The sequence below is a fragment of the Bos indicus genome, chromosome 2 (assembly GCF_029378745.1).
Source record: "Bos indicus isolate NIAB-ARS_2022 breed Sahiwal x Tharparkar chromosome 2, NIAB-ARS_B.indTharparkar_mat_pri_1.0, whole genome shotgun sequence".
Lineage (NCBI taxonomy): Eukaryota > Metazoa > Chordata > Mammalia > Artiodactyla > Bovidae > Bos > Bos indicus.
Window position 1 is genome coordinate 85,207,280 of NC_091761.1, and position 23,988 is coordinate 85,231,267.

The 23,988-nt window shown below is 38.9% G+C and overlaps 1 protein-coding gene across 4 annotated transcripts in view; it reads left to right on the forward strand.

Annotated features, from left to right (window-relative positions):
* CCDC150 (coiled-coil domain containing 150) overlaps positions 1-23,988 on the forward strand; it is a 91,472-nt gene that overhangs the window by 57,705 nt on the left and 9,779 nt on the right. For 3 of the 4 annotated variants that reach the window (XM_070769695.1, XM_070769690.1, XM_019974289.2), the window contains 6 exons: positions 7,482-7,589; positions 16,205-16,333; positions 17,369-17,538; positions 19,057-19,150; positions 19,940-20,109; positions 21,450-21,576. In XM_070769695.1, coding sequence (XP_070625796.1) covers positions 7,482-7,589; positions 16,205-16,333; positions 17,369-17,538; positions 19,057-19,150; positions 19,940-20,109; positions 21,450-21,576 — 798 coding nt within the window. The other variant, XM_070769705.1, reaches the window with a different exon arrangement.

Here is a 23,988-nt window from a genome sequence, read left to right on the forward strand (position 1 = left end):
TCCATGGATGTTTAAGGATACATTTATAATAAAATTATTTAAAAGGAATAGGAATGATAAACACCAAATTCAGGATAGTAGTAAACTGTAAAATGGCAGGAAGATATTTATTGGATTAGGCTACACAGAGGTATATTTGTATGTTTTATTCAAGTTGAGTGATGGATAGATGGGCTGTTACTATATAGGTCTGAAAGATTTCTATCACTTTTTTCCTTATCTTTAAATGTATGTCAGTTAGTGCTTTATGCTCACTCTAATCTACCCTCAATCTCATCACTCTTATACCAGCTGGATTCAAATATTATATTAGCTACTGGCCCCTTATTATAGGCAGCTGCTTTTATGATCTTAGTTTAAAGATTATTTAAGAGTTTTGTTTTAGTAAATCTTATTAAGCTATAACATACAGAAAAGTACACAAGGTACAGCTCATGAATTTTCACAAAGTAAAAGTATCCGTGTGACCAGCACTCAGAATAAGAAACAGAATGTTCCCAGAACTCATCTCATAACCTTTTTCAGTCACTGTCTCCCATGATGTTACTCTCCATCATCTTGACTTCTATAGCCAGATTAGTTTTACCTGTTTTGAATTTTATATAATTGTTACAGAATATGCTTTTTGTGTCTTGTTTCTTTCACCCAGCATTGTAATTGAGAGATTCATCCATGTTGTCTGTTGTATTAATGCTTCTTTGGCTTGAATTGCTGCATGAAATTATATGAATATTATTAAGAGTTCTGTGCTGAAGTCATCACAGTTTTATGACTATATTATCATATTTCAAGTCAAAATACATAACTCTGGCAGTTCAGGTTGTTTCAGTTATGAAACTCAATCTAAACTATGAAGGTGCTAATATTATAGGCTTGTCCTACTTAATTTCTAATTTATTATATGTACTGAAAAAAAAAAACCTAGGAAATTTCTTAATAGCATTCATTTAGAATGCTTGCACTAGAAAACACATAAAAATAAGTTTTTCTTTTCATCAATATCTTAGTTGTCTCACAGTTTCTTTTTTATTTTGGTCTGTCCTGTGCAGCACGTGGGTATAGTTCCCCGGCCAGGGATCGAACCTGCGCCCCATGCACTGGAAGCATGGAGTCCTGACTGCTGCTATATTTTTATAGTTTTATATTTCAAAAAATATATAAGAGGCAATAGGGGGGTAAGGAATTAAGTGGTACAGACTACTGTGCATAAAATATGCTACAAATATATATTGTATATCACATGAAATATAGCCAACATTTCATAATAACGGAATGGACTATAATCTTCCAAAATTGTGAATCACTGTGTTGCACACTTGAAACTTATATAATATTGTAAATCAGCTGTACCTCAATTTTTAAAAATACATATCTCTATATTTAGATCATTTGAAATAATAGGAGGAAATGACCTTGACCTAAATACTACTTTTCTGAGACTGCCTAATAACAAACACCCTCTTCCAACAACACAAGAGAAGACTCTATACATGGACATCACCAGATGGTCAACACTGAAATCAGATTAATTATATTCTTTGCAGCCAAAGATGGAGAAGCTCTATACAGTCAGCAAAAACAAGACCAGGAGCTGACTGTGGCTCAGACCATGAACTCCTTATTGCCAAATTCAGACTTAAATTGAAGAAAGTAGGGAAAACCACTAGACCATTCAGGTATGACCTAAATCAATCCCTTATGATTATACAGTGGAAGTGAGAAATAGATTTAAGGGTCTAGATGTGATAGATAGAGTGCCTGATGAACTATGGAATGAGGTTCGTGACATTGTACAGGAGACAGGGATCAAGACCATCCCCATGGAAAAGAAATGCAAAAAAGCAAAATGGCTGTCTGGGGAGGCCTTACAAACAGCTGTGAAAAGAAGAGAAGTGAAAAGCAAAGGAGAAAAGGAAAGCTACAAACATCTGAATGCAGAGTTCCAAAGAATAGCAAGAAGAGATAAGAACGCCTTCTTTAGCGATCAATGCAAAGAAATAGAGAACAACAGAATGGGAAAGACTAGAGATCTCTTCAAGAAAATCAGAGATACCAAAGGAACATTTCATGCAAAGATGGGCTCGATAAAGGACAGAAATGGTATGGACCTAACAGAAGCAGAAGATATTAATAAGAGATGGCAAGAATACACAGAAGAACTGTACAAAAAGATCTTCACGACCCAGATAATCACGATGGTATGATCACTGACCTAAAGCCAGACATCCTGGAATGTGAAGTCAAGTGGGCCTTAGAAAGCATCACTACGAACAAAGCTAGTGGAGGTGATAGAATTTCAGTTGAGGTATTCCAAATCCTGAAAGATGATGCTGTGAGCAGTGGCCACAGAACTGGAAAAGGTCAGTTTTCATTCCATTCTCAAAGAAAGGCAATGCCAAAGAATGCTCAAACTACCGCACAATTGCACTCATCTCACACGCTAGTAAAGTAATGCTCAAAATTCTCCAAGCCAGGCTTCAGCAATATGTGAACTGTGAACTTCCTGATATTCAAGCTGGTTTTAGAAAAGGCAGAGGAACCAGAGATCAAATTGCCAACATCCGCTGGATCATGGAAAAAGCAAGAGAGTTCCAGAAAAACATTTATTTCTGCTTTATTGACTATGCCAAAGCCTTTGACTGTGTGGATCACAATAAACTGTGGAAAATTCTGAAAGAGATGGGAATACCAGACCACCTGATCTGCCTCTTGAGAAATCTGCATGCAGGTCAGGAAGCAACAGTTAGAACTGGACATGGAACAACAGACTGGTTCCAAATAGGAAAAGGAGTACGTCAAGGCTGTATGTTGTCACCGTTTATTTAACTTATATGCAGAGTACATCATGAGAAATGCTGGACTGGAAGAAACACAAGCTGGAATCAAGATTGCCAGGAGAAATATCAATAACCTCAGATATGCAGATGATACCACCCTTATGGCAGAAAGTGAAGAGGAACTCAAAAGCCTCTTGATGAAAGTGAAAGAGGAGAGTGAAAAAGTTGGCTTAAATCTCAACATTCAGAAAACGAAGATCATGGCATCTGGTCCCATCACTTCATGGGAAATAGATGCGGAAACAGTGGAAACAGTGTCAGACTGTATTTTTCTGGGCTCCAAAATCACGGCAGATGGTGACTGCAGCCATGAAATTAAAAGACGCTTACTCCTTGGAAGGAAAGTTATGACCAACCTAGATAGCATATTCAAAAGCAGAGACATTACTTTACCAACAAAGGTTTGTCTAGTCAAGGCTATGGTTTTTCCTGTGGTCATATATGGATGTGAGAGTTGGACTGTGAAGAAGGCTGAGTGCCAAAGAATTGATGCTTTTGAACTGTGGTGTTGGAGAAGACTCTTGAGAGTCCCTTGGACTGCAAGGAGATCCAACCAGTCCATTCTAAAGGAGATCAGCCCTGGGATTTCTCTGGAAGGAATGATGCTAAAGCTGAAACTCCAGTACTTTGGCCCCCTCATGTGAAGAGTTGACTCATTGGAAAAGACTCTGATGCTGGGAGGGATTGGTGGCAAGAGGAGAAGGGGACGACAGAGGATGAGATGGCTGGATGGCATCACTGACTCGATGGACGTGAGTCTGAGTGAACTCCGGGAGTTGGTGATGGACAGGGAGGCCTGGCGTGCTGCGATTCATGGGGTCGCAAAGAATCGGACACGACTGAGCAACTGATCTGATCTGAATAAGCTGGCTATGGAAGCTATTTTTCATGGATTTAATGACATAGAAACATCAGATCTCTGAGGTAGCAGGATTTATTTGCTTCTATGTTCTTCCCCATTTGAATGTCCTGAATTAAAAATCCTTTTGAAAAAGAGACCGACTGCAAAAACTAAAGTGGCTTACAGATGCAAATATGCCATCTAACAAGTTTCAGAGCATTTTATTGAGTACCTTGAGGCTGGAGGTAGGGTAATTACCTGAGAAAAATTACCCACAAAAAATAGTGTGTGTTTTGCTTGAAGAGAGGCAAATTTAAAATTCTTTGAGTGTTTATCAGTACTTTTCCACTGAGTTCTAAGATTAACAGCAGTTTGCTTATATTTAAAATGAGAATAATTATTGCATCAAAACACACCTTTAGAGGCAGCCATTCTGATTCTGAACCTTAAGTGAAAACCACTTAATGGGGAGCCACACAACATGTTTTATGCTGTGTTGTTCAGTCACCAAGTCGTGTTCTACTCTTCATGACCCCATGGACTGCAGCATACCAGGCTGCACCATTTCCCAGAGTTTGCCCAAGTTCTCGTCCATTGCATTGGTGATGCCATCCAACCATCTCATCCTGTCACCCTTTTCTCCTTCTGCCTTCAGTCTTTCCCAGCATCAGGGTGTTTTCTAATTAGTTAGCAGTTCGCATCAGGTGGCCCAAAGTATTGAGCTTCAGCAGTAGTCCTTCCAATTAATATTCAGGGTTAATGTCCTTTAGGATCAACTGGTTTGATCTCCTTGCTGTCCAAGGGCTGTCAGGAGTCTTCTCCATCATGACAGTTTGAAAGCATAAATTTTTTGGCATTCAGCGTTCTTTATGGTCCAAATCTCAGATCTGCACATGTCTTACTGGAAAAACCCAAGCTTTGACTATATGGACCTTTGTCAGCAAAGTGATGCCTCTGCTTTTTAATACACTGTCTAGGTTTGTCATAGCTTTTCTTCCAGGGACCAAGCTTCTTTAATTTCATGGCTGCGGTCACTGTCTGCAGTGATTTTGGAGCCCAAGAAGAGAAAGTCTTTTCCCCTTCTAATTGCCATGAAGTGATGGGACTAGATGCTATGATCTTAAGGTTTTTTTTTTAATATTTTAAACTGGCTTTTTCACTCTCATCCTTCACCTTCATCAAGAGACTCTTTAGTTCCTATTTGCTTTCTGCCATTAGGGTGGTATCATCCACATATCTGAGGTTGTTGATATTTCTCCCAACAATCTTGTTTCCAGTTTGTAACTCATCCAACCCAGCATTTCTCATAATGTGCTCTGGTATAAGTTAAATAAACAGGGTCACAGTAAACAGCCTTGTCATCCTCCTTTCTCAATCTTGAACCAGTCAGTTGTTCCATACAAGGTTCTGACTTTTGCTTATTGACCAGCATATAGGTTTCTCAGGAGACAGATAAGATGATCTGGTATTCGCATCTCTTTAAGAGTTTTCCACAGTTTGTTATGATCCACACAGTCAAAGACTTTAGCATTGTCAGTGAAACAGAGGTAGATGTTTTTCTGGAATTCCCTTGCTTTTTCTATGATCCAGCAAATGTTGGCAATTTGATCTCTGGTTCCTCTGCCTTATCTGTATCCAGCTTGGACATCTGGAAGTTCTCAGTTCACACAATGCTGAATCCTAGCATGTAGGATTTTGAGCCATAACCTTACTAGCATGAGAGATGAGGGCAGTTGTCCGGTGTTTTGGACATTCTTCAGTACTGCCCTTCTTGGGAATTGGGACGAAGATTGACCTTTTCCAGTCCTGTGGCCACTGCTGGGTTTTCCAAACTTGCTAACATGTTGAGTGCAGCACTTTGATAGCATCATCTTAAAGCTCTGCTGGAATTTGATCACCTCCACTAGGTTTATAGGTTTTTTTCTGGGTTTGGGTGACTGACCACACCATTGTGGTTATCTGGGTCATTAAGATCTTTTTTGTTCAGTTCTCTGTATTCTTTCCATCTCTTCTTGATCTCTTCTGCTTTTATTAGGTCTTCACCATTTCTGTCCTTTATTGTGCCCATTTTTGGATGGAAATATTTCTTTGATATATCCAATTTTCTTGAAATCTTTACTTTTTCCCCTTCTGTTGTTTTCCTCTTTTTCTTTGCATTGTTCATTGAAGAAGGCCTTCTGTCTCTGCTATTCTGTGGAACTCTGCATTCAGTTGGGTGTACCTTTCTCTTTCCCCCTTGCTTTTCATTTCTCTTCTTTCTTCAGCTATTTGTAAATCCTTCTCAGACAACCGCTTTGCCTTCTTGCTTTTCTTTTTCTTGAGGATGGTTTTGTTTGGTGCCTCTGTACAGTGTTATGGACCTCTGTCTGTAGTTCTTCAGGCACTCTGTTTACTAGATCTGGCCCCTCGAATCTGTTTGTCACCACTGCTCTGTATTCATAGGGGACTTGACTTAAGTCATACCTGGGCTGGCCTAGTGTGTTTTCCCACTTTTAGTTTAGGCCTGAATTTTTCTATGAGACACTAATGATCTGAGCCACAGTCAGCTCCAGGTCTTGTTTATGGTGACTGTCTACAGTTTCTCCATCTTGGGCTACAAAGAATGAAATCACTCAGATTTCGGTATTGACCATTTGGTGATGTCCATGTGTAAAGTTGTTTTATACTGTACACTGTGGAAAAGAGAAACAGAAACAGGCAAAGATGAGAGAAGAGAGGATTCTGCTGATGAAACGAGAGATTTCCTGAGACAAAATGTGTTTTCATGTAGCCTTTCCAAAAAAAGTTAATATTAGCACTCAAATTTTAACAGTTTTTAAACATAATCGGTAGCTACAACCAAGAGGAGTATGCCCTTCACAGGTGGGAAATAAAAGATTGCAAGAGAGGAAGAAATTTATTTAAAAATTCTGGATGAAACTTTTTCCGATTCAGAGATAGGCTTAGTAATGTTATTTGCATGAGAGGATTGGAAATAAGAGGAAGAAAACAGAGAAATACACAATTTGGAAATTTGTATGTAAATATTAATGACTCACTTCCCCAAATGGAGCTTGCCAGGTGGCACTAATGGTAAAGCACCTGCCTGCCAATGCAGGAGGAGTAAGAAACTAAGACTCAGTCTTTGGGTTGAAAAGATCCCCTTGGAGGAGAACATGGCAACCCACTCCAGTATTCTTGCTTGTGGAGAATCCCATGGACAGAGGAGCCTGCCGGAGGTCCATAGGATCCCAGAGAGTTGGACAATACTGGAACAACTTAGCATGCACATTCCCCCAAATAATCATCATCTTTAAAGATATGAATAGTCAGCTTTATGAGTTCGTTTTCAAATATAATTAAGCCTATAAGAATTCTGTTAATTAGCTTTTATAATTCTCTGTTGATAAAACACAAAACTCTGTCTCCTCCTTACATACTGATAATTCTAATTATTTGTACTCAGAAGGGTTTCAGAGTGCTAGATACCACAATTCCTTTAAAACAGAAATGAAAATACATTGCCCACAAAGTCTCACTGTTATGTTCATGAACTGTGTTAATTTGTAGTTTCCATAAGTGCCGTAAACCAAATGAATTATATCAATACTTATATATGGCTACAGCCTACTTTTATTTGTTGAAGTATTTTAGTTGACATAGAATCATTGAAAAATGTAGGCTTGCTTTCTTAAGAATTTGCTGTGATTTTTTTCGCCAAAATTCTTGGCCTTTTTTAAAAAAAAAAACTTTTTTTAAGTGTATATATCTATCTGTTTCATCAGCAAGGCTTATTTTATTGCTCTTCTATTTTTTTCCTCTAGACAAAAGTTAAGCAGCTAGAAGAACAACTGCATTCTCTTACTGAAACCAGTTCACAGAATGATCATCTACGCAAGTTGAATAAGGCACTAGAAGGCAAATATGCTCAGGTGTGATTAATAGCTACAAAACAGATTGCTTTTATGTTTTGATTAGCTTTTAAGAAACAGGCCTTTCTCCCCACCTCACCATACAAGCCCAGGAAGATGAATATTCTCTCACTGTACTCCATTTAACAAACATTTTTTAAAACACCCTCTATGTACAAAGTTCCACTTAATCCTAGAGGATTTCGGAAAGATGCCAGAATCAGGATTGGGACATTCAGCTTGCTTATGCTCTAACTGGAGGATTAGGAATGTACTCAGTAGATTTTATTATAGAAGATTATGACTTTCGGAAACAAAATAGATTGTATTGGGAGCATCCTTAGGGAGCATTATTATGATGAAAGCATCACGAATCATGTTGTTCATAGAGGAAGTGGGTTTTTTTGATGTGAGCCTTAAAAGTTTTGGCAGATGCGAGGAACAAGTATCTTTGATTTTTTAGTTATAGGCAAAGACAGAACTTGGTGCCAGCATGACCCACAGCAGCGCACTTGAAAGAGGTATTAGTAATGAAGGTGCTTGCTTGTCAACATGGTGGCTGTTGAGACTGAAAACCTGTCATAGGTCACAGAATACTTTTAACAGATGAAGAGAAAATTAGACAGATAAGGTATATAAAACCTTATATATGATGTGGGGAAAAGGCATTTGTTGTTGATGTTTGGAGTGCCCTCTTCCCACAAAGGACAATTTGGCTTTATTTACCTTTAGTGAAGAAAACAATCCAGGATTATGTGTTAGTAAAAAAAAGTGATTCATTTCAGTGATTTACAGTTTACCACATTATCTGTTTAATTCTTAACACTCAGTGTTAGCATGTGTAATGTCTGTGTCTATAATGTTTGTGTATGTTATACCTCTGGTAACCAAGGAACTAGAATGTGTCTTCACATGGAATGCTGCTAGCGTTCTAACCATCTAACTACACTGGTAAAGGGGGCTTCATTAGATACGCTTTCTTTCTTCACTAGGACATACTTCATTCTGGTTATTTTTTTTATTCTGAAAGCAAAGGAACACATTCCTAAGTATATTTTCCATCACAGCTTTGTTTAGAACATTGTGCTGTTTCTCCCAGTAAACGGGGCATTCACTGAAAAATAATCCTAGGTTTAGCTGATTTGTTTTTCTCAATTGGTGATGCCTCCAAGAAGAAGGAAATCTCCAGAGAGGCCTGCTTCTTCGAAATTCCTTGAAAGCTATAGGCCTCCTGTAAACAGTGTCAAGGAACGAACTTCCTCGGTTGGTTTGCCCAGTGTTGTGCCAAACCCCACACGCCGTGTGACCTTTGCACCTGCCCTGACTTCTGTGAGGTCTTCTCAGGAGATTGGAGACTCTCGGATCTCTCTAAAGACTCTTTTGAATGCCATTAAAACCATGGAGGGAAGACTAGAAGGTAAAATAGACATTCTTGCCTCAAGACCATTAATAAATGATGAGTCACCAAATTTTCTTAATCGAGATTCGGTAAGTGAAGACTAGAAATCATAACGAAATTTCAGATTTATACAACAATGAAGAAAAGTAGTAACATCTAGAGAGATAAAGTTTAGAGATGTGCGTACTAACAAGGAAACAAGCTTCTTCACAAACAGGATAGACTAATGTAGATTGAAACCATCATTCTGGCTATCTCATACTTTTTCTTTTGGACACAGAAATGTCCAATTTGCCTTAACACTAACCATTGAGATTTTTTAAATCTAATTTTCTATTTCTTAAAAATGAGTATGTTAATAATCTTAACATTTACAGTAAAATGTCTGGATAAAGGCTGATTTTAAAGTAGAAGTACATAAATAGGAGCCCTAATATATTGGATGCTGGCATATATTTCCCCCAAAAAACTTACTAGAGCATCTATCTTTGTTTCCTATTTAAAAACAGAAAGTACTATAGCTTGTCTTTAGAGTTAACTAATGTTTAGATACTTTTGTTAAGTACTTTAGCTAGCGGCCTTTTCATATTTATATAAACACTGGTAAAACTATAAAAACTATGTTCTTCCTAATGTATTTTTCCCATTCAGTAGGTTTTAAAACGTCTAAGTTAGCATCTTTTATACTATGCTTGGATCCCTACAGAAAAAGTATTTTAATTGTTACACGTTAAAACTTATAGGGAAGTATAATGTTGAGGGAGATGTGGGGGAAAAGCATTCTTTGTTGATGTTTGGAGTGCCTTCTTCCCACAAAGGACAATTTGGCTTTATTTACCTTTATTTCTTGGGCTTCCCTGGTGGCTCAGATGGTAAAGAATCTGCCTGCAATGTAGGAGACCCAGATTCAATCCCTGAGTCTGATCCCTGGGTTGGGAAGTTCCGCTGGAGAAGGGAATGGCTATACCCAGTCCAGTATTCTTGCCTGGAGAATTCCATGGACAGAGGAGCCTGGCAGGCACAATTCATGGGGTTGCAACACAAAAATCAAACACAATTGAGTGACTAACACTTTCACTTTTTCACAGAGGAGCCTGGTGGCCTAGTCAATGGGGTCACAAAGAGTCGGACATGACTGAAGGGACTTAGCACACACACACACATTATATAAGATGTATTAAGATATATAAATATATATATCTTCAGATACATAAGATATATAAATATCTTCAGATATTTAAATACAGATATATGAATATCTCCGGAGAAGGCAATGGCACCCCGCTCCAGTACTCTTGCCTGGAAAATACCATGGATGGAGGAGCCTGGTAGGCTGCAGTCCATGGGGTTGCTAAGGGTCCGACACGACTGAGTGACTTCCCTTTCACTTTTCACTTTCATGACTTGGAGAAGGAAATGGCAACTCACTCCAGTGTTCTTGCCTGGAGAATCCCAGGGACCGGGGAGCCTGGTGGGCTGCCGTCTATGGGGTCACACACAGTCGGACACGACTGAAGTGACTTAGCAGCAGCATATGAATATCTTAATCATAACATATTTTAGGTTAAAACAAGATTCAGAAGAGTGTACAAAATATTTCACTATTTGTGTGCAAAAGGGTTGGGAGGATGAAGAATATATACATATGTGTTCACCTTTGCAAAGAGTATCTCTAAAATGAATTGTAATAAATTGGCAATGTTATTTTCAAGAAAGGGAACTGGGTGGCTGGGAGATTTTTCACGGTATCAAAAGGATAAAGCGAAAAATCTCTCAGCCAAAGCAAAAGTGGACAAAGGATGGTCTTTTCAGCAAGCAGTGCTGAAGCAATTGCATATCACATGCAAAAACAAAAAACAAAGTACCTTTGATCTGTACCTCCTACCGTATATAAAAATTATCTCAAAATGGGTAACAGCCTTAAAGATAAAACCTAAAACTAAAACTTTCAGAAGAAAACATTGGAAGAAAGCTTTGTAATCTTGAATTACACATAGATTTCTTAGATTTGACATCAAAAGCATGATCCACAAAGGAAAAAAAAAAGAAATGACAGCTTATGCTCTTCAAAGACATTGTTAAGAAAATGAAATAAACTACAGGCTGGGAGAAGAAACAATTGCAAATCACATATGAGATGAAAGTGTTGTCTCCAGAATTTATTAAAATCACAAAACTCAGTAAGAAGGAAGGAGAAGGCAGTGACATCCCACTCCTTGCCTGGAAAATCTCATGGACGGAGAAGCCTGGTAGACTGCAGTCCATGGGGTCGCTAAGAGTCGGACACGACTGAGCGACTTCACTTTCACTTTTCACTTTCATGCATTGGAGAAGGAAATGGCAACCCACTCCAGTGTTCTTGCCTGGAGAATCCCAGGGACAGAGGAGCCTAATGGGCTGCCGTCTATGGGGTCACACAGAGTCAGACACGACTGAAGAGATGCAGCAGCAGCAGCAGCAGCAGTAAGAAGGAAGCAATTTGGGAAAAGAAGAGGCAAAGTACTTGAACATATATTTCACTAAAAAGATATATGGATATAAGTAAGAACTTGAAAAGATGTTAAACATCAGGCATTAGGGAAATGCAAATTAATACTGCGGTGAGATGCTGCCTCACACTATTGTGTGTTTGTGTTCAGTCATGTCCGACTCTTTATACCCCATGAACTACAGCCCTCTAGGCTTCTCTGCCCATGGAATTTTCCAGGCTAGAATGCTGCAGTGGGTTACCAGACAGTAAAGAATCTGCCTGTAACGTGAGAGACGCAGGTTTGATCCCTGGATTGAGAAGATCCCCTAAGAAGGAAATGGCGGTCCACTCTAGTATTCTTGCCTGGAGAATTCCATGGACAGAAGAGCCTGGTGAGGGTTACAGTCTATGGAGTCACAAAGAGTCAGACACAACTGAGTGACTAACACTTTCACTTTCACCTCCAGGGGATCTTCTGGACCCAGGGATCAATCCACATCTCTTGCGTCTCCTGCCTTAGCAGGCAGATTCTAATGCCACCTGGGAAGCCCACCACATACTATTAGAATGTTTAAATTGAAAAACTGATCGTACCGAGTGTTAGTGAAGCTATGGAGGAGCTCTCATACATTGTTGAAGGGAGTGTAAAATCAACCATTTTGGAAAATAGTTTGGTAGCTTCTTTAAAAGTGAAACGGGACTTCTCTGGTGGTCCAGTGGCTAAGATTCTGCAGTCCTAATGCAGGGGTGCTGGGTTCCATCCCTGGTCAGGGAACTAGATCCTACATGCCGCAACTAAGACCTGGGGCAGCCAACTTTTTTTCAAATGAAACATATTACTACCATATGACCTATCTCTTCCACCTCTATGTATTTACCAAAGATGAATGAAAGTTTATATCTACAAACTGTATACAGCTGCTCAAAGCAGTTTTATTTGCACTACCTTAAAACTGTAACTTCATGGCAAATAGATGGGGAAACAGTGACAGGCTTTATTTTCTTGGGCTCCAGAATCACTACAGATGGTGACTGCAGCCATAAAATTAAAAGATGCTTTCTCCTTGGAAGAACAGCTATGACAAACCTAGACAGCATATTAAAAAGCAGAGACATTACTACTTTGCTGACAAAGGTCCATATAGTCAAAGCTGTGTTTTTTCCAGTAGTCATGTACACATGTGAGAGCTAGACAATAAAAAAGGCTGAAGGCCAAAGAATTGATGCCTTCAAACTGTGGTATTGGAGAAGACTCTTGAGAGTCCCTTGGACAGCAAGGAGATCAAACCAGTCAATCCTAAAGGTAATCAACCCTGAATGTTCATTAGGACTGATGTTGAAGCTTCAATACTTTGGCCACCTGATGTGAAGAGCCAACTCATTGGAAAAGACCCTGATGTTGGGAAAGGTTGAAGGCAGGAGAAGGGAATGACAGAGGATGAGATGGTTGGATGGCATCACTGACTCAATGGACATGAGTTTGAGCAAGCTCCAGGAGATGGTGAAGGACAGGGAAGCCTGGCATACTGCAGTCCATAGGGTTGCAAAGAGTCGGACACTAGTGAGCGACTGAACAGAACAGAAAACTGGAACAACTCCAGTGTCTAGCAGAATACTGTTCAGCAACAGGAAGGAAGAACTATTGATACATGCAGAAGATTGAGTGAATCTTAACTGTGCTGAGTAAAACAAACCATTCCAAAATGAGTACAGTATGTCCTCTACATATGAACCTTCAAGTTGTGAACTTTCAAACTTGCATTCACGTGTCCAATCATGAAGGTTAGTTCTATTTGAGGCGGCACAGGATTCGAATGTAGACTGGTACTTGAAGTCTGCAGCAGCTGTTCAGAATACAGTCCAGTTCAGTTCAGTTGCTCAGTCATGTCCGACTCTGTGACCCCATGGACTGCAGCACGCCAGGCCTCCCTGTCCATCACCAACTCCTGGACTTTACACAGACTCATGTCCATGAGTTGGTGATGCCATCCAACCATCTCATCCTCTGTCATCCCCTTCTCCTCCCTCCTTCAGTCTTTCCCAGCATCAGGGTCTTTTCCAATGAGTCAGTTCTTCGCATCAGGTGGCCAAAGTATTGGAGTAGCAGCTTCAGCATCAGTCCTTCCAATGAATATTCAGGACTGATTTCCTTTAGGATGGACTGGTTGGATGTCCTTGCAATCCAAGGGACTCTCAAGAGTCTCCTCCAACACCACAGTTCAAAAGCATCAATTTTTTGGCACTCAGCTTTCTTTATAGTTCATCTCTCACATCCATACATGACTTCTGGAAAAGCTATAGCTTTGACTAGACGGACCTTTGTTGGCAAAGTAATGTCTCTGCTTTTTAATATGCTATCTAAGTTGGTCATAACTTTTCTTTCAAGGAGCAGCATTTTTTAATTTCATGGCTGTGCTACCAGAGTCCAGTGCTACCAAAGAGCTATACGACCTTGTAGCTCAGATGGTAAAGAATCTGCCTACAGTGCAAGAGACCTTGGTTGTATCCCTGGGTCAGTAAGATACTCGGGAGAAGGGAATGGCAACCCACTCCAGTATTCTTGCCTGAAGAATCCCATGAAAAGAGGAGCCTGCCAGGCTACAGTCCATGGGATCACAAAAAGTCAGATACGACTGAGTGACTAACACTACCCAGATGTCATTGGATCATTTTTTCAAGAGGGTAGCTGGAAATGAATCTAGCAAGTAACCAGAACCTGTGCCATCAGTGTCAGGCATGAGTGAAATTGCAGTTTGCCCTCTGTCTCCTCTTGCTGATGATCCTGCAACTCTTAACCATCTCCCACCTCCACTCCCTCTTCCAATCAGTTCTCACCTGGTGCCAGTCAGCCCTGTATGCCAGTTGTTGTACCGCTGTACTTTTCAAGGTACTGTACTTTAAGGTTAAAAGTATTTTTTGTTTGCTTGTTTTTTATGTATTGTCTGAAAAGTATTATAAACTTATTAAAGTACAGTACTACATAGCTGGTTGTGTTAGTTGGGTACCTAGACTAACAGTTAGACTTAAGAACAAATTTGAACTTATGAGCACGTTCTTAGAACAGAACTCATTTATATGTAGGGGATTTACTGTACATAAAATACTTCATTTATATAAAATTCTAGGAAATAAAAATGACAGAAAATAGGTCAGTGGAGGCCTTGGGTGGACATGTAGGAACAGGGAGAGAGAGAACGGGTTGATTACTAAAAGGCATAGGGGAAGTTTGGAGATAATGGAAATTGTTCATTATTGTGATGATTTTAAGAGTTTATACATATTTCAAAATTGTACATGTTAAATGTACACAGCTTACTGTTTGTCAGCTATATCCCAGTATGGCTGCTTTTAAAAATGCTAATTTTTGTATAAGTAATTATTTTAAAGTATTTAAAATGACATTCTTGAAATGAGAAAAACAGTAAAGATGATAACAAGTTAGTGGTTGCCAAGGAACATGGAATGGATTTGGGGAGGACATGAACAAAAGACAGTACAGGAGAGCTCTTCGTGGCAGTGGAGCAGTTCTGCGTCTTGCCTGTGGTGGTGGTCACCAGAATACGTGCGTGCCATCAGATTACACAGTTATATGCATGTGTGCATACACAGAGGAATGCAGGTTAAAGAATGGCGAAAACTGCAACTTTTGTAGTCCTGTTAATCTGATTAACAATCATGTAAGATTGTGAAGATGTAAAGATGTCATTATTAGAAGCAGGGTGAAGAGTGCATGGGGACTGTCAGTAATTTTGTAACATCCTGTGAGTCTATAATTATTTTAAGATAAAATCTTTTTTTTTTTTTTTTTAAAGAGTAGTATTTAAGATAGTATGATGATCTGAAATTATTGTATAGATACACTGAAAGTGTTTCAGGGATATAAAATTGTAATACTTTTAATTAGGATTAGAACACTATTTAGAACACTTTTATAACTATTTTCTTGACACTATTTGATACTTATTCATCTGCTTTTATTATGTATTTTGTTAATTTACATCATATTTTCAAATTCTGTGATAACCAGTTTTCTCCCCCAGTTTTCATCTTACCATCAGAGGTTTTTTTTGTGTTTTTTTTTTTTAGTATTTTAAAGCTTTTATTGGTATGTATATAGTTTATTTATAGTGTTATGTTAGTTTCTGGTGTACAGCAAAGTGAATCAGTTATACATATATCCACTCTTTTCCCATTAGGTCATTACAGAGTATTGAGAAGAGTTCCTTGTGCCATATAATAGCCATCATAATCACAGTCTTATCTCCCATGTCCCTCATTCCAGGCTTTTCATATTGACATATATATTAGAGATTTGCACATGTTTATTAAATTTTTTTTTCCTTTGTAGTTTTAAGGGGAAAAACAGCTACTAGAGCTAGTTTTTTTTTTTTTTTTTTGCAATTATAGATAAGCATATTTAATTAAATAAGCATATTTAATTTAACATTTTAAGTTTGGCTTCTAAATTGCTGTGTCTTATTCTAACCAGAGCTTCCCTTATGGCTCAGATGGTAAAGAATCCACCTGCAATACAGTAGGTCTGAGTTTAATCCCTGGGTTGGGAAGATCCCCTAGAGAAGGAAATAGCTACCCACTCTAGTATTCTAGCCTGGAGAATCCCCATGGACACAGAAGCCTGGCAGGCTAACAGTCGGTGGGGTCGTAAAGAGTCAGACAAGACTGAGAGACTAAGCACAGGACATTCTAACTGCTGACTGATCATGCTTTGAGAAAGTCATTTATTATCGTTTCTTTCTTTCTGCTAAGGTGAAATCCCTTCTTGAAAAGAATGAAGAGGAGCTTTCACAAGCAGTGAAGGGTCGTGATGCAGCCCTGAAAGAGAGTCAGAAGTTGAAAGGGGACCTTGAAACTCTGGAGGACAGAGAGAACAAGAAGGTAAGACATCAACCCCTTTGTGAACTGTGTAACTGACATGAAGCGCTTCTAAAATTTTTATGAGCCATATTCTTTCATTTCTTGTTACCTTTAGTTTAAAAAAAAACAGAGGATTGATCAGATGAGAATTTTCTTTTACAAAAGATAAATTTAGAAAAACTTTAAAATACTTCCCTTAAAAATAGATGATTTAACTCACAGTGTGTTTTTTTTTTTCTTTCTTAATCAAAAGTCTATTTTTTTTGTTGAAACACATCTGACCTTGGTAATAATAACCACCTACTTATGTCTTATTAATGTGATAGAACATTGTTATGATTCTATGTTAAATTACCAAATGCTTTCTGCTTAACAGTGTATGTTCTCGGTGGGAGGAGAGGTCACATCCCAGACTCCTTCCCCTCTGAAGAGGGCTGTGACTTACACCATTCTTCCGTGGCTCCCACTCTCCCTTATGTTCTTTTTTCCCTCAGATAATTCTGATGGGCTTCGGAGGTGTTATCATCTTCTGAGCCCATGATAAGATTAGCTGAGCAGGGCCTGTATGGGCCACCCTGGGACTACCTCGAGACCCAAGAAGTTGTCGGTCCTTATGTCTCTAGTTAATACTGATGTGTGTGCTAGGATATGATAATAGTCAGGAAGCACTGCAGAGTTTTTCATTGGAGCCATAGGATCTGGGGTTTAGTTTTCTTTTTCTCAAAGTCAGAATAACTTAATAAAATAAAAATAAAATATACTTTAAAGCAATTATCCTCCAATTAAAACATAGTAGAAGCATACCTCACACCTATCTGTGGGAAATTTCTGTGGAATTGTAAATGAATTTAAGAACAATTTTATATTCTCTTGTTTATTTAAATAAAACTGCTTTGATTACAAAAGAAAAAATATATATTTATATATACACACACACTTATTCCTCTTAGCATTGTACCAGACCTGGTTTCGATACTCTTCTAGCAGTCACAGGACTCCGCAGCAGAAGAATAACTAGACCGGATCAAAATATTGTCTTATTTCGTCTTCTGTTAGGTAGGAAACTTTCAGCGACAACTGGCAGAAGCCAAAGAAGACAACTGCAAAGTGACGATCATGTTGGAGAATGTGTTGGCTTCTCACAGTAAGATGCAAGGTGCTCTGGAAAAAGTGCAAATAGAGCTTGGCCGGAGGGATTCAGAGATCGCAGGCCTCAAGAAAGAAAGGTACCAGAGATTATTTTTGTCTTTGTACTTGTATTTTTCTGCTGTGTTGTAGTAAGGAACAGTGTGTGATCAAGAAACAGTCACTTTATGTTACTTCCTTTGTGAAAAAAGTAGTAAAATGGTATTTAATTTTATTTTATTTTTAAACTTTACATAATTGTATTAGTTTTGCCAAATATCAAAATGAATCCACCACAGGTATACATGTGTTCCCCATCCTGAACCCTCCTCCCTCCTCCCTCCCCATACCATCCCTCTGGGTTGTCCCAGTGCACTGTCCCCAAGCATCCAGTATCGTGCATCAAACCTGGACTGGTGACTCGTTTGATACATGATATTTTACATGTTTCAATGCCATTCTCCCAAATCTTCCCACCCTCTCCCTCTCCCACAGAGTCCATAAGGCTGTTCTATACATCAGTGTCTCTTTTGCTGTCTCATACACAGGGTTATTGTTACCATCTTTCTAAATTCCATATATATGCGTTAGTATACTGTATTGGTGTTTTTCCTTCTGGCTTACTTCACTCTGTATAATAAGCTCCAGTTTCGTCCACCTCATTAGAACTGATTCAAATGTATTTAAAGAATTAGCAAATTTGGGAGAATCTGGAATTATAAAAATGATATCCAAAAATTCACAGATTTTGTAGTGGTGTAAATGAATATGTATTCCAGCAATTCATGTGATACATGCTGTCTTATCCTTGCTGTTTTCTACACCATTTAAATCTGCCCTTGGGTCTACAGAATAGTAATTGTCAGATTATTAAAGCCAGGCATCTACTTCATTTTGAATTAATTATCCATTTATTAGTATACTATTTAATTATTTTAGAGGAATCATTGTGAGAACTGCTTTCAGCTATAAGAAAACTCCTTTGAATGTTTCAAAAATTATATGCATATTTCCAGTTTAGGTTAATGAACAAATGGTTTGAGTTTAATAAGGCCTGTAAGTATAATGTATTACTGGTACATATTGCCTCTGTGTTATGGGAGAATTAATGACTTTTATATTCTTCATCATGCTAATTTTTTTTTTTTTATGTTATGAATCAGTGTTACCTCTGAACTTAAAGAAATCAAGGGGATGGTATTAAAAAACAGTTTACTGTTCACAGTACAATTCTAGGTAAAAAGCAGAAATCTCAAGAGTAAGCCAGTCCATCTAGAGGTGATACATTTTTGTGCCAGTGATATATATAGAGAGAGAGTATAAAATTACCAGCTTTTAACTTAGTCATTAACATGTCCTGATAGTTTGATATACCAAGAAGAATTGAATCATAGAGATGGGACAAATTTTCAATCCCCAGGAGAATTAGTCTCTTACTCTGATGCTGAGGCTGCAGATTTATCACCTGCCAGCTCTCATATTCTGCGCATCTGTAGCCCATAACCTAATGCCATTTCAGCTTCCTGGAAGAGTGCCCTGTATATCCCAGTGGTATCATTTCTAGATGGTTCTTTCCATTTCTAGAAAGTGGTCACTTTCTCTGTGCTCTCTATCTTTAGGGCTCTGAATCAACAGCGGGTACAGAAGCTGGAAGCAGAAGTAGACCAGTGGCAGGCCAGAATGCTTGTCGTCGATGCCCAGCACAACAGTGAGGTAGAAGCCAGGTTTTTATAGATGATAATGTTAGTGTTTTTTTTTTATTTTATTGGGATATCAGTGTTTTGGAAAAATGGAGTAAAATAATCAGGTAAATTTCCTTCCCATTCAAGTCTGAGTTTTGAACAGTACATATTCCCAAATGGGAAACTGGTCTATAATCTTGCAGTGAGTCATTTAGCAAACCAGGACCATAATTGTGCCTAATTCTTTTTGTCTTATATGGTCTACATTCTTTTCATATATTAATGCATAAGGGATTGCAAATGTTAAAGGGCTTAGAAAATAACGTAGCTTCAGTTAGAAGTAGGGTAGTCCTACTAAATAAGGAAATACATGCGTTCATAGGTGTATACGTATATAAATATGTATCTACACATATGCACACATGTAAAATACACAGGGATATTTCATATGAATAAGCTTTTTCTAGAGAAATATACAAGGAGCAGTTGCCAATTCTTATCTCTGTAGGCAATGAGGTTAAAGAATCAAAAAGGGGAATTTAACTAATTTAAAATTTTAGAAATTAGGATAAATAAGTTGGCTCTGTTTTCAAAAACTCTCTAGTGACCAGTGGAGCATACCCTTCCCATCACCTTCTAAGAGTCTGCTAAGCACTGTCTGTAATAAGTTCTCACATACATATCCCAGGCATCTGGAGTCTTTGTTTCTGGTTCCAAATAATTATTGTCTCAAAGTTTAAAGTGGGAATATTACAGTGTTATGTACTTCTAGTATCTTTTACAGTGGAACAACTAGATTAAAAACAATCTTCTCTTTCAGATGGAACCTCTACAAAAAGCTCTAGATGTAGCTAGAGAAGACAACAGGAAACTGGCTATGAGCCTGGAGCAAGCTCTCCAGACAAATAATCACCTACAAACAAAGCTTGATCATGTTCAAGAGAAATTGGAAAGCAAAGAACTTGAGCGACAGAATTTGGAAACCTTTAAGTAAGAGCAGTATAGTCACGGTGAAATTAGGGAAGAGCCTCTGGGAGAGTAAGTCTGGCTCATTCACATAAACCAGTTAAAGCTTTTTCCCTACTTTGAGCTGGTCCTCCTGCAGAACCACGTGAAGGTGACAGGCGTAGCTAAACAGCAGAGGATGCTGGCTGGGATATGCTCCTCTTCAGCTCTTCCCTCATCTGGTGTTGATCTTCTGTACATGATCAGATCAGATCAGTCGCTCAGTCGTGTCCGACTCTTTGCGACTCCATGAATCACAGCACACCAGGCCTCCCTGTCCATCACCAACTCCTGGAGTTCACTGAGACTCACGTCCATCGAGTCAGTGATGCCATCCAGCCATCTCATCCTCTGTCGTCCCCTTCTCCTCCTGCCCCCAATCCCTCCCAGCATCAGGGTCTTTTCCAATGAATCAACTCTTCGCATCAGGTGGCCAGAGTACTGGAGTTTCAGCTTCAGCATCATTCCTTCCAGAGAAATCCCAGGGCTGATCTCCTTCAGAATGGACTGGTTGGATCTCCTTGCAGTCCAAGGGACTCTCAAGAGTCTTCTCCAACACCACAGTTCAAAAGCATCAATTCTTTGGCTCTCAGCCTTCTTCACAGTCCAACTCTCACATCCATACATGACCACAGGAAATTTTAAACCAATTCAGGAGGGACACATACACATTTTTGCCAAACCTTTTCTATCAGAAGCTTATGTGTCCTTTAAAGGCATGATTTGGAAAAGGAACAACAGAAGCCTGGATGGAAATAACCCCTCCAGGAGTGGGATAATTCCATTTAAGCAGATGCTCGACCATTAATTGTTTTCCATTTTGCCCTGAGATTAGTTAGCTCAAGTGCTTCTAATTCAAGTCAAGCCACTGGAGTTTTTTTCTTAAACTTTATCTAGGCAAATATGATTTAGATATTAATAACATCCCATGAAAATTTATACCCAAAGGAAATATATTATGCCCATTTATCTTTATTCCTTTCAGGTAGTGAACATATTGATATTGCAGAGCGTATTTATATAAGCTAAAGCTAAGAGAGTATTTTTCATGTTTGTAATCTGTACAAATTGTATATTCTGGTGAAATGCTGCTGGCTCTGGACTATTCAGTATTGGTTAAAACAAGAATATGTGTTTTCACTCTTAAAGGTGGATCTCTTTATATTAATGACTTTGTTTTTTAAGGCCGTAGGTAAATGCTTATTTTTCTTTCTGTTAATGAGTTACAGATCAGTGATTTTACATGGTGACTGATCTGCTCAGTTATAAATCATACCACCTAAGAGGTTTTCTAAAGGTGATTTAACATCTCTCTTCCAAAACAGAGAACGGATGAGTGAAGAATCCAAAATAGAAGCAGAATTGCATGCTGAACGCATAGATGCTCTAAGAAAGCAGTTTCAAATTGAGAGAGAAACTGCCAAGAAAGCAGCACAGCGGGAAGTAACTGAGGTATGGAGGCACGTGACAAAAGACACATAACGTCCGTCTCCAGATGGTTGCTAGCTAGAGGATTCCTGAGAATGGCTGCAGTTGCTCTTTAGCTCTTCTAATTTTCCTTTCACCAGCAAGTGAGATGCAGCTCTAAGCTGTTTGATATACAGTTATCTGCCCAGTGAAGGAATGCCTTGATGATAGTCTTCCCCTTGGAGAATAGTAACTTGAGTGGTAAAGAGAAAGGAGGAGACTGCCATCTGTTAGACAGATAGCAAGTCACCTATCTCCTCAGTCCACTTCACTAGCATCCATCACGCACCTACCTTCTCCTGAGAGGCATATTTAAAAACAGTAGAAGACGTGGTCTGTACTAAATGACCCCTTATTTGTCACCTCCCCTCTTACATGAGACAAGTAAGGAAGACGTCAGAAGACTCTCTGACATTTAGAAGCTATGTACAATTTTAAATGAATGCAGAGTAAGGGAAAGTTTGTTTTAGGCTGGCTGGGTGATAGGAAGAAGAGGGAAGCTTGACCACAGTACAGGACTGAGACTGGCAGAGTTTTCAGGGGTAGGACACGCTATGTAGCAGGGTAAGCAAATGAAAAATGAACAGGATATGTGAGCAAAGGAAAAGCATTTGCCTGTCTTGATTAAAGCAGAGACTAGGAAATTTCTGAGAAAGAAGGGCTAATAGAGGAAACCAGCTGGTAGATGGTCTTAACTACCAGAATATTGGCTGGAAACTGTTAGGTAAAAGTAAAGCACTGTAGGTTTCTGAGAAGGATGTAAGCACAGTTTTAAGTAGGTTAGTCTGTTGGCAGTGGAAAGTAAATAATAATGAAGATAAACCGGAAACATGGAGGCTAATGGGAACTATAGCAGTTACTTCGGGCTTCAGATTAAAGAAAAGCGGTTCTGTTGAAAGTAGAGAATAAATTTAAAAAGCTATTTTTAATAGAAAAATCAAACATACACAAAATGTATCATAAGCAAAGGGGAGGGAGTAATTAAAATAATTCCAAGACTTAGCTGGAGTGGCTGGTCTGTATTTTGCCAGATTTAGTGCATTGCTTTGCAGTTTACAAGGAGCAGTCCCAAAAATCAGATTCAACTGTTTATATGGTACTTTGTAAATTGCAAAAGCACTGTATAAATATTATAATAAAAACAATTTCTGTGGGAAACAAAAATGGACACTGAAATTAAAGATACCTTTAATCAGAGATAGTTGTTCAGAATACTTAGTTTAAACCCTTTTAACAGGAATCAGTGAAGATCGTGAACTTGTGCAGGAGACCAAAGAACAGTAGTATTAGTGCTGTCTTGAGCAGTTAGCCACAGAGGTGGCATCAGGGTGCACTGTTTAAGTGCCTCAGCTCTGCCTCTTAAAAGCAATGTGGTAATTTACTATCTGCGCAGACGACTGAACTTTTGAGTCTGTTTCCTTGATCATAAAATGGAACTTCTGAATGTTTCCTTGATCATAAAATGGAAATCATCACAACTACTTTCCAAGGTGGTTTAGAGGATTAAATTGGAAAATATATGAAAAGTAATTACTAAGATCATGGCATCTGGTCCAATCACTTCATGGGAAATAGATGGGGAAACAGTGGAAACAGTGTCAGACTTTATTTTTTGGGCTCCAGAATCACTGTAGATGGTGATTGCAGCCATGAAATTAAAAGACGCTTACTCCTTGGAAGGAAAGTTATGACCAGCCTAGATAGCATATTGAAAAGCAGAGACATTACTTTGCCAACAAAGGTCCATCTAGTCAAGGCTATGGTTTTTCCAGTGGTCATGTATGGATGTGAGAGTTGGACTGTGAAGAAAGCTGAGTGCTGACGAATTGATGCTTTTGAACTGTGGTGTTGGAGAAGACTCTTGAGAGTCCCTTGGACTGCAAGGAGATCCAACCAGTCCATTCTGAAGGAGATCAGCCCTGGGTCTTCTTTGGAAGGAATGATGCTAAAGCTGAAACTCAGTACTTTGGCCACCTGATGCGAAGAGTTGACTCATTGGAAGAGACTCTGACGCTGGGAGGGATTGGGGGCAGGAGGAGAAGGGGACGACAGAGGATGAGATGGCTGGATGGCATCACTGACTCGATGGACTTGAGTCTCAGTGAACTCTGGGAGTTGGTGATGGACAGGGAGGCCTGGTGTGCTGCGATTCATAGGGTCGCAAAGAGTCAGACACGACTGAGCGACTGAACTGAACATAAGTGCAAAGTAAGTGATAATTTTTAAGGCTTACCCAGTTTTGACAATGCTGTGATTGAGATAATGGTGGAATGTCTAACAGAAATTTGGTTGGGTAATAAAAGACAACACTATAGTGTGAATTTAGGAGCTGAAGGAATGAGCTAGTATAAAGAGAAAAAGTAACATTATTTTGGTTCTTTCTTTGACATGTTAAAC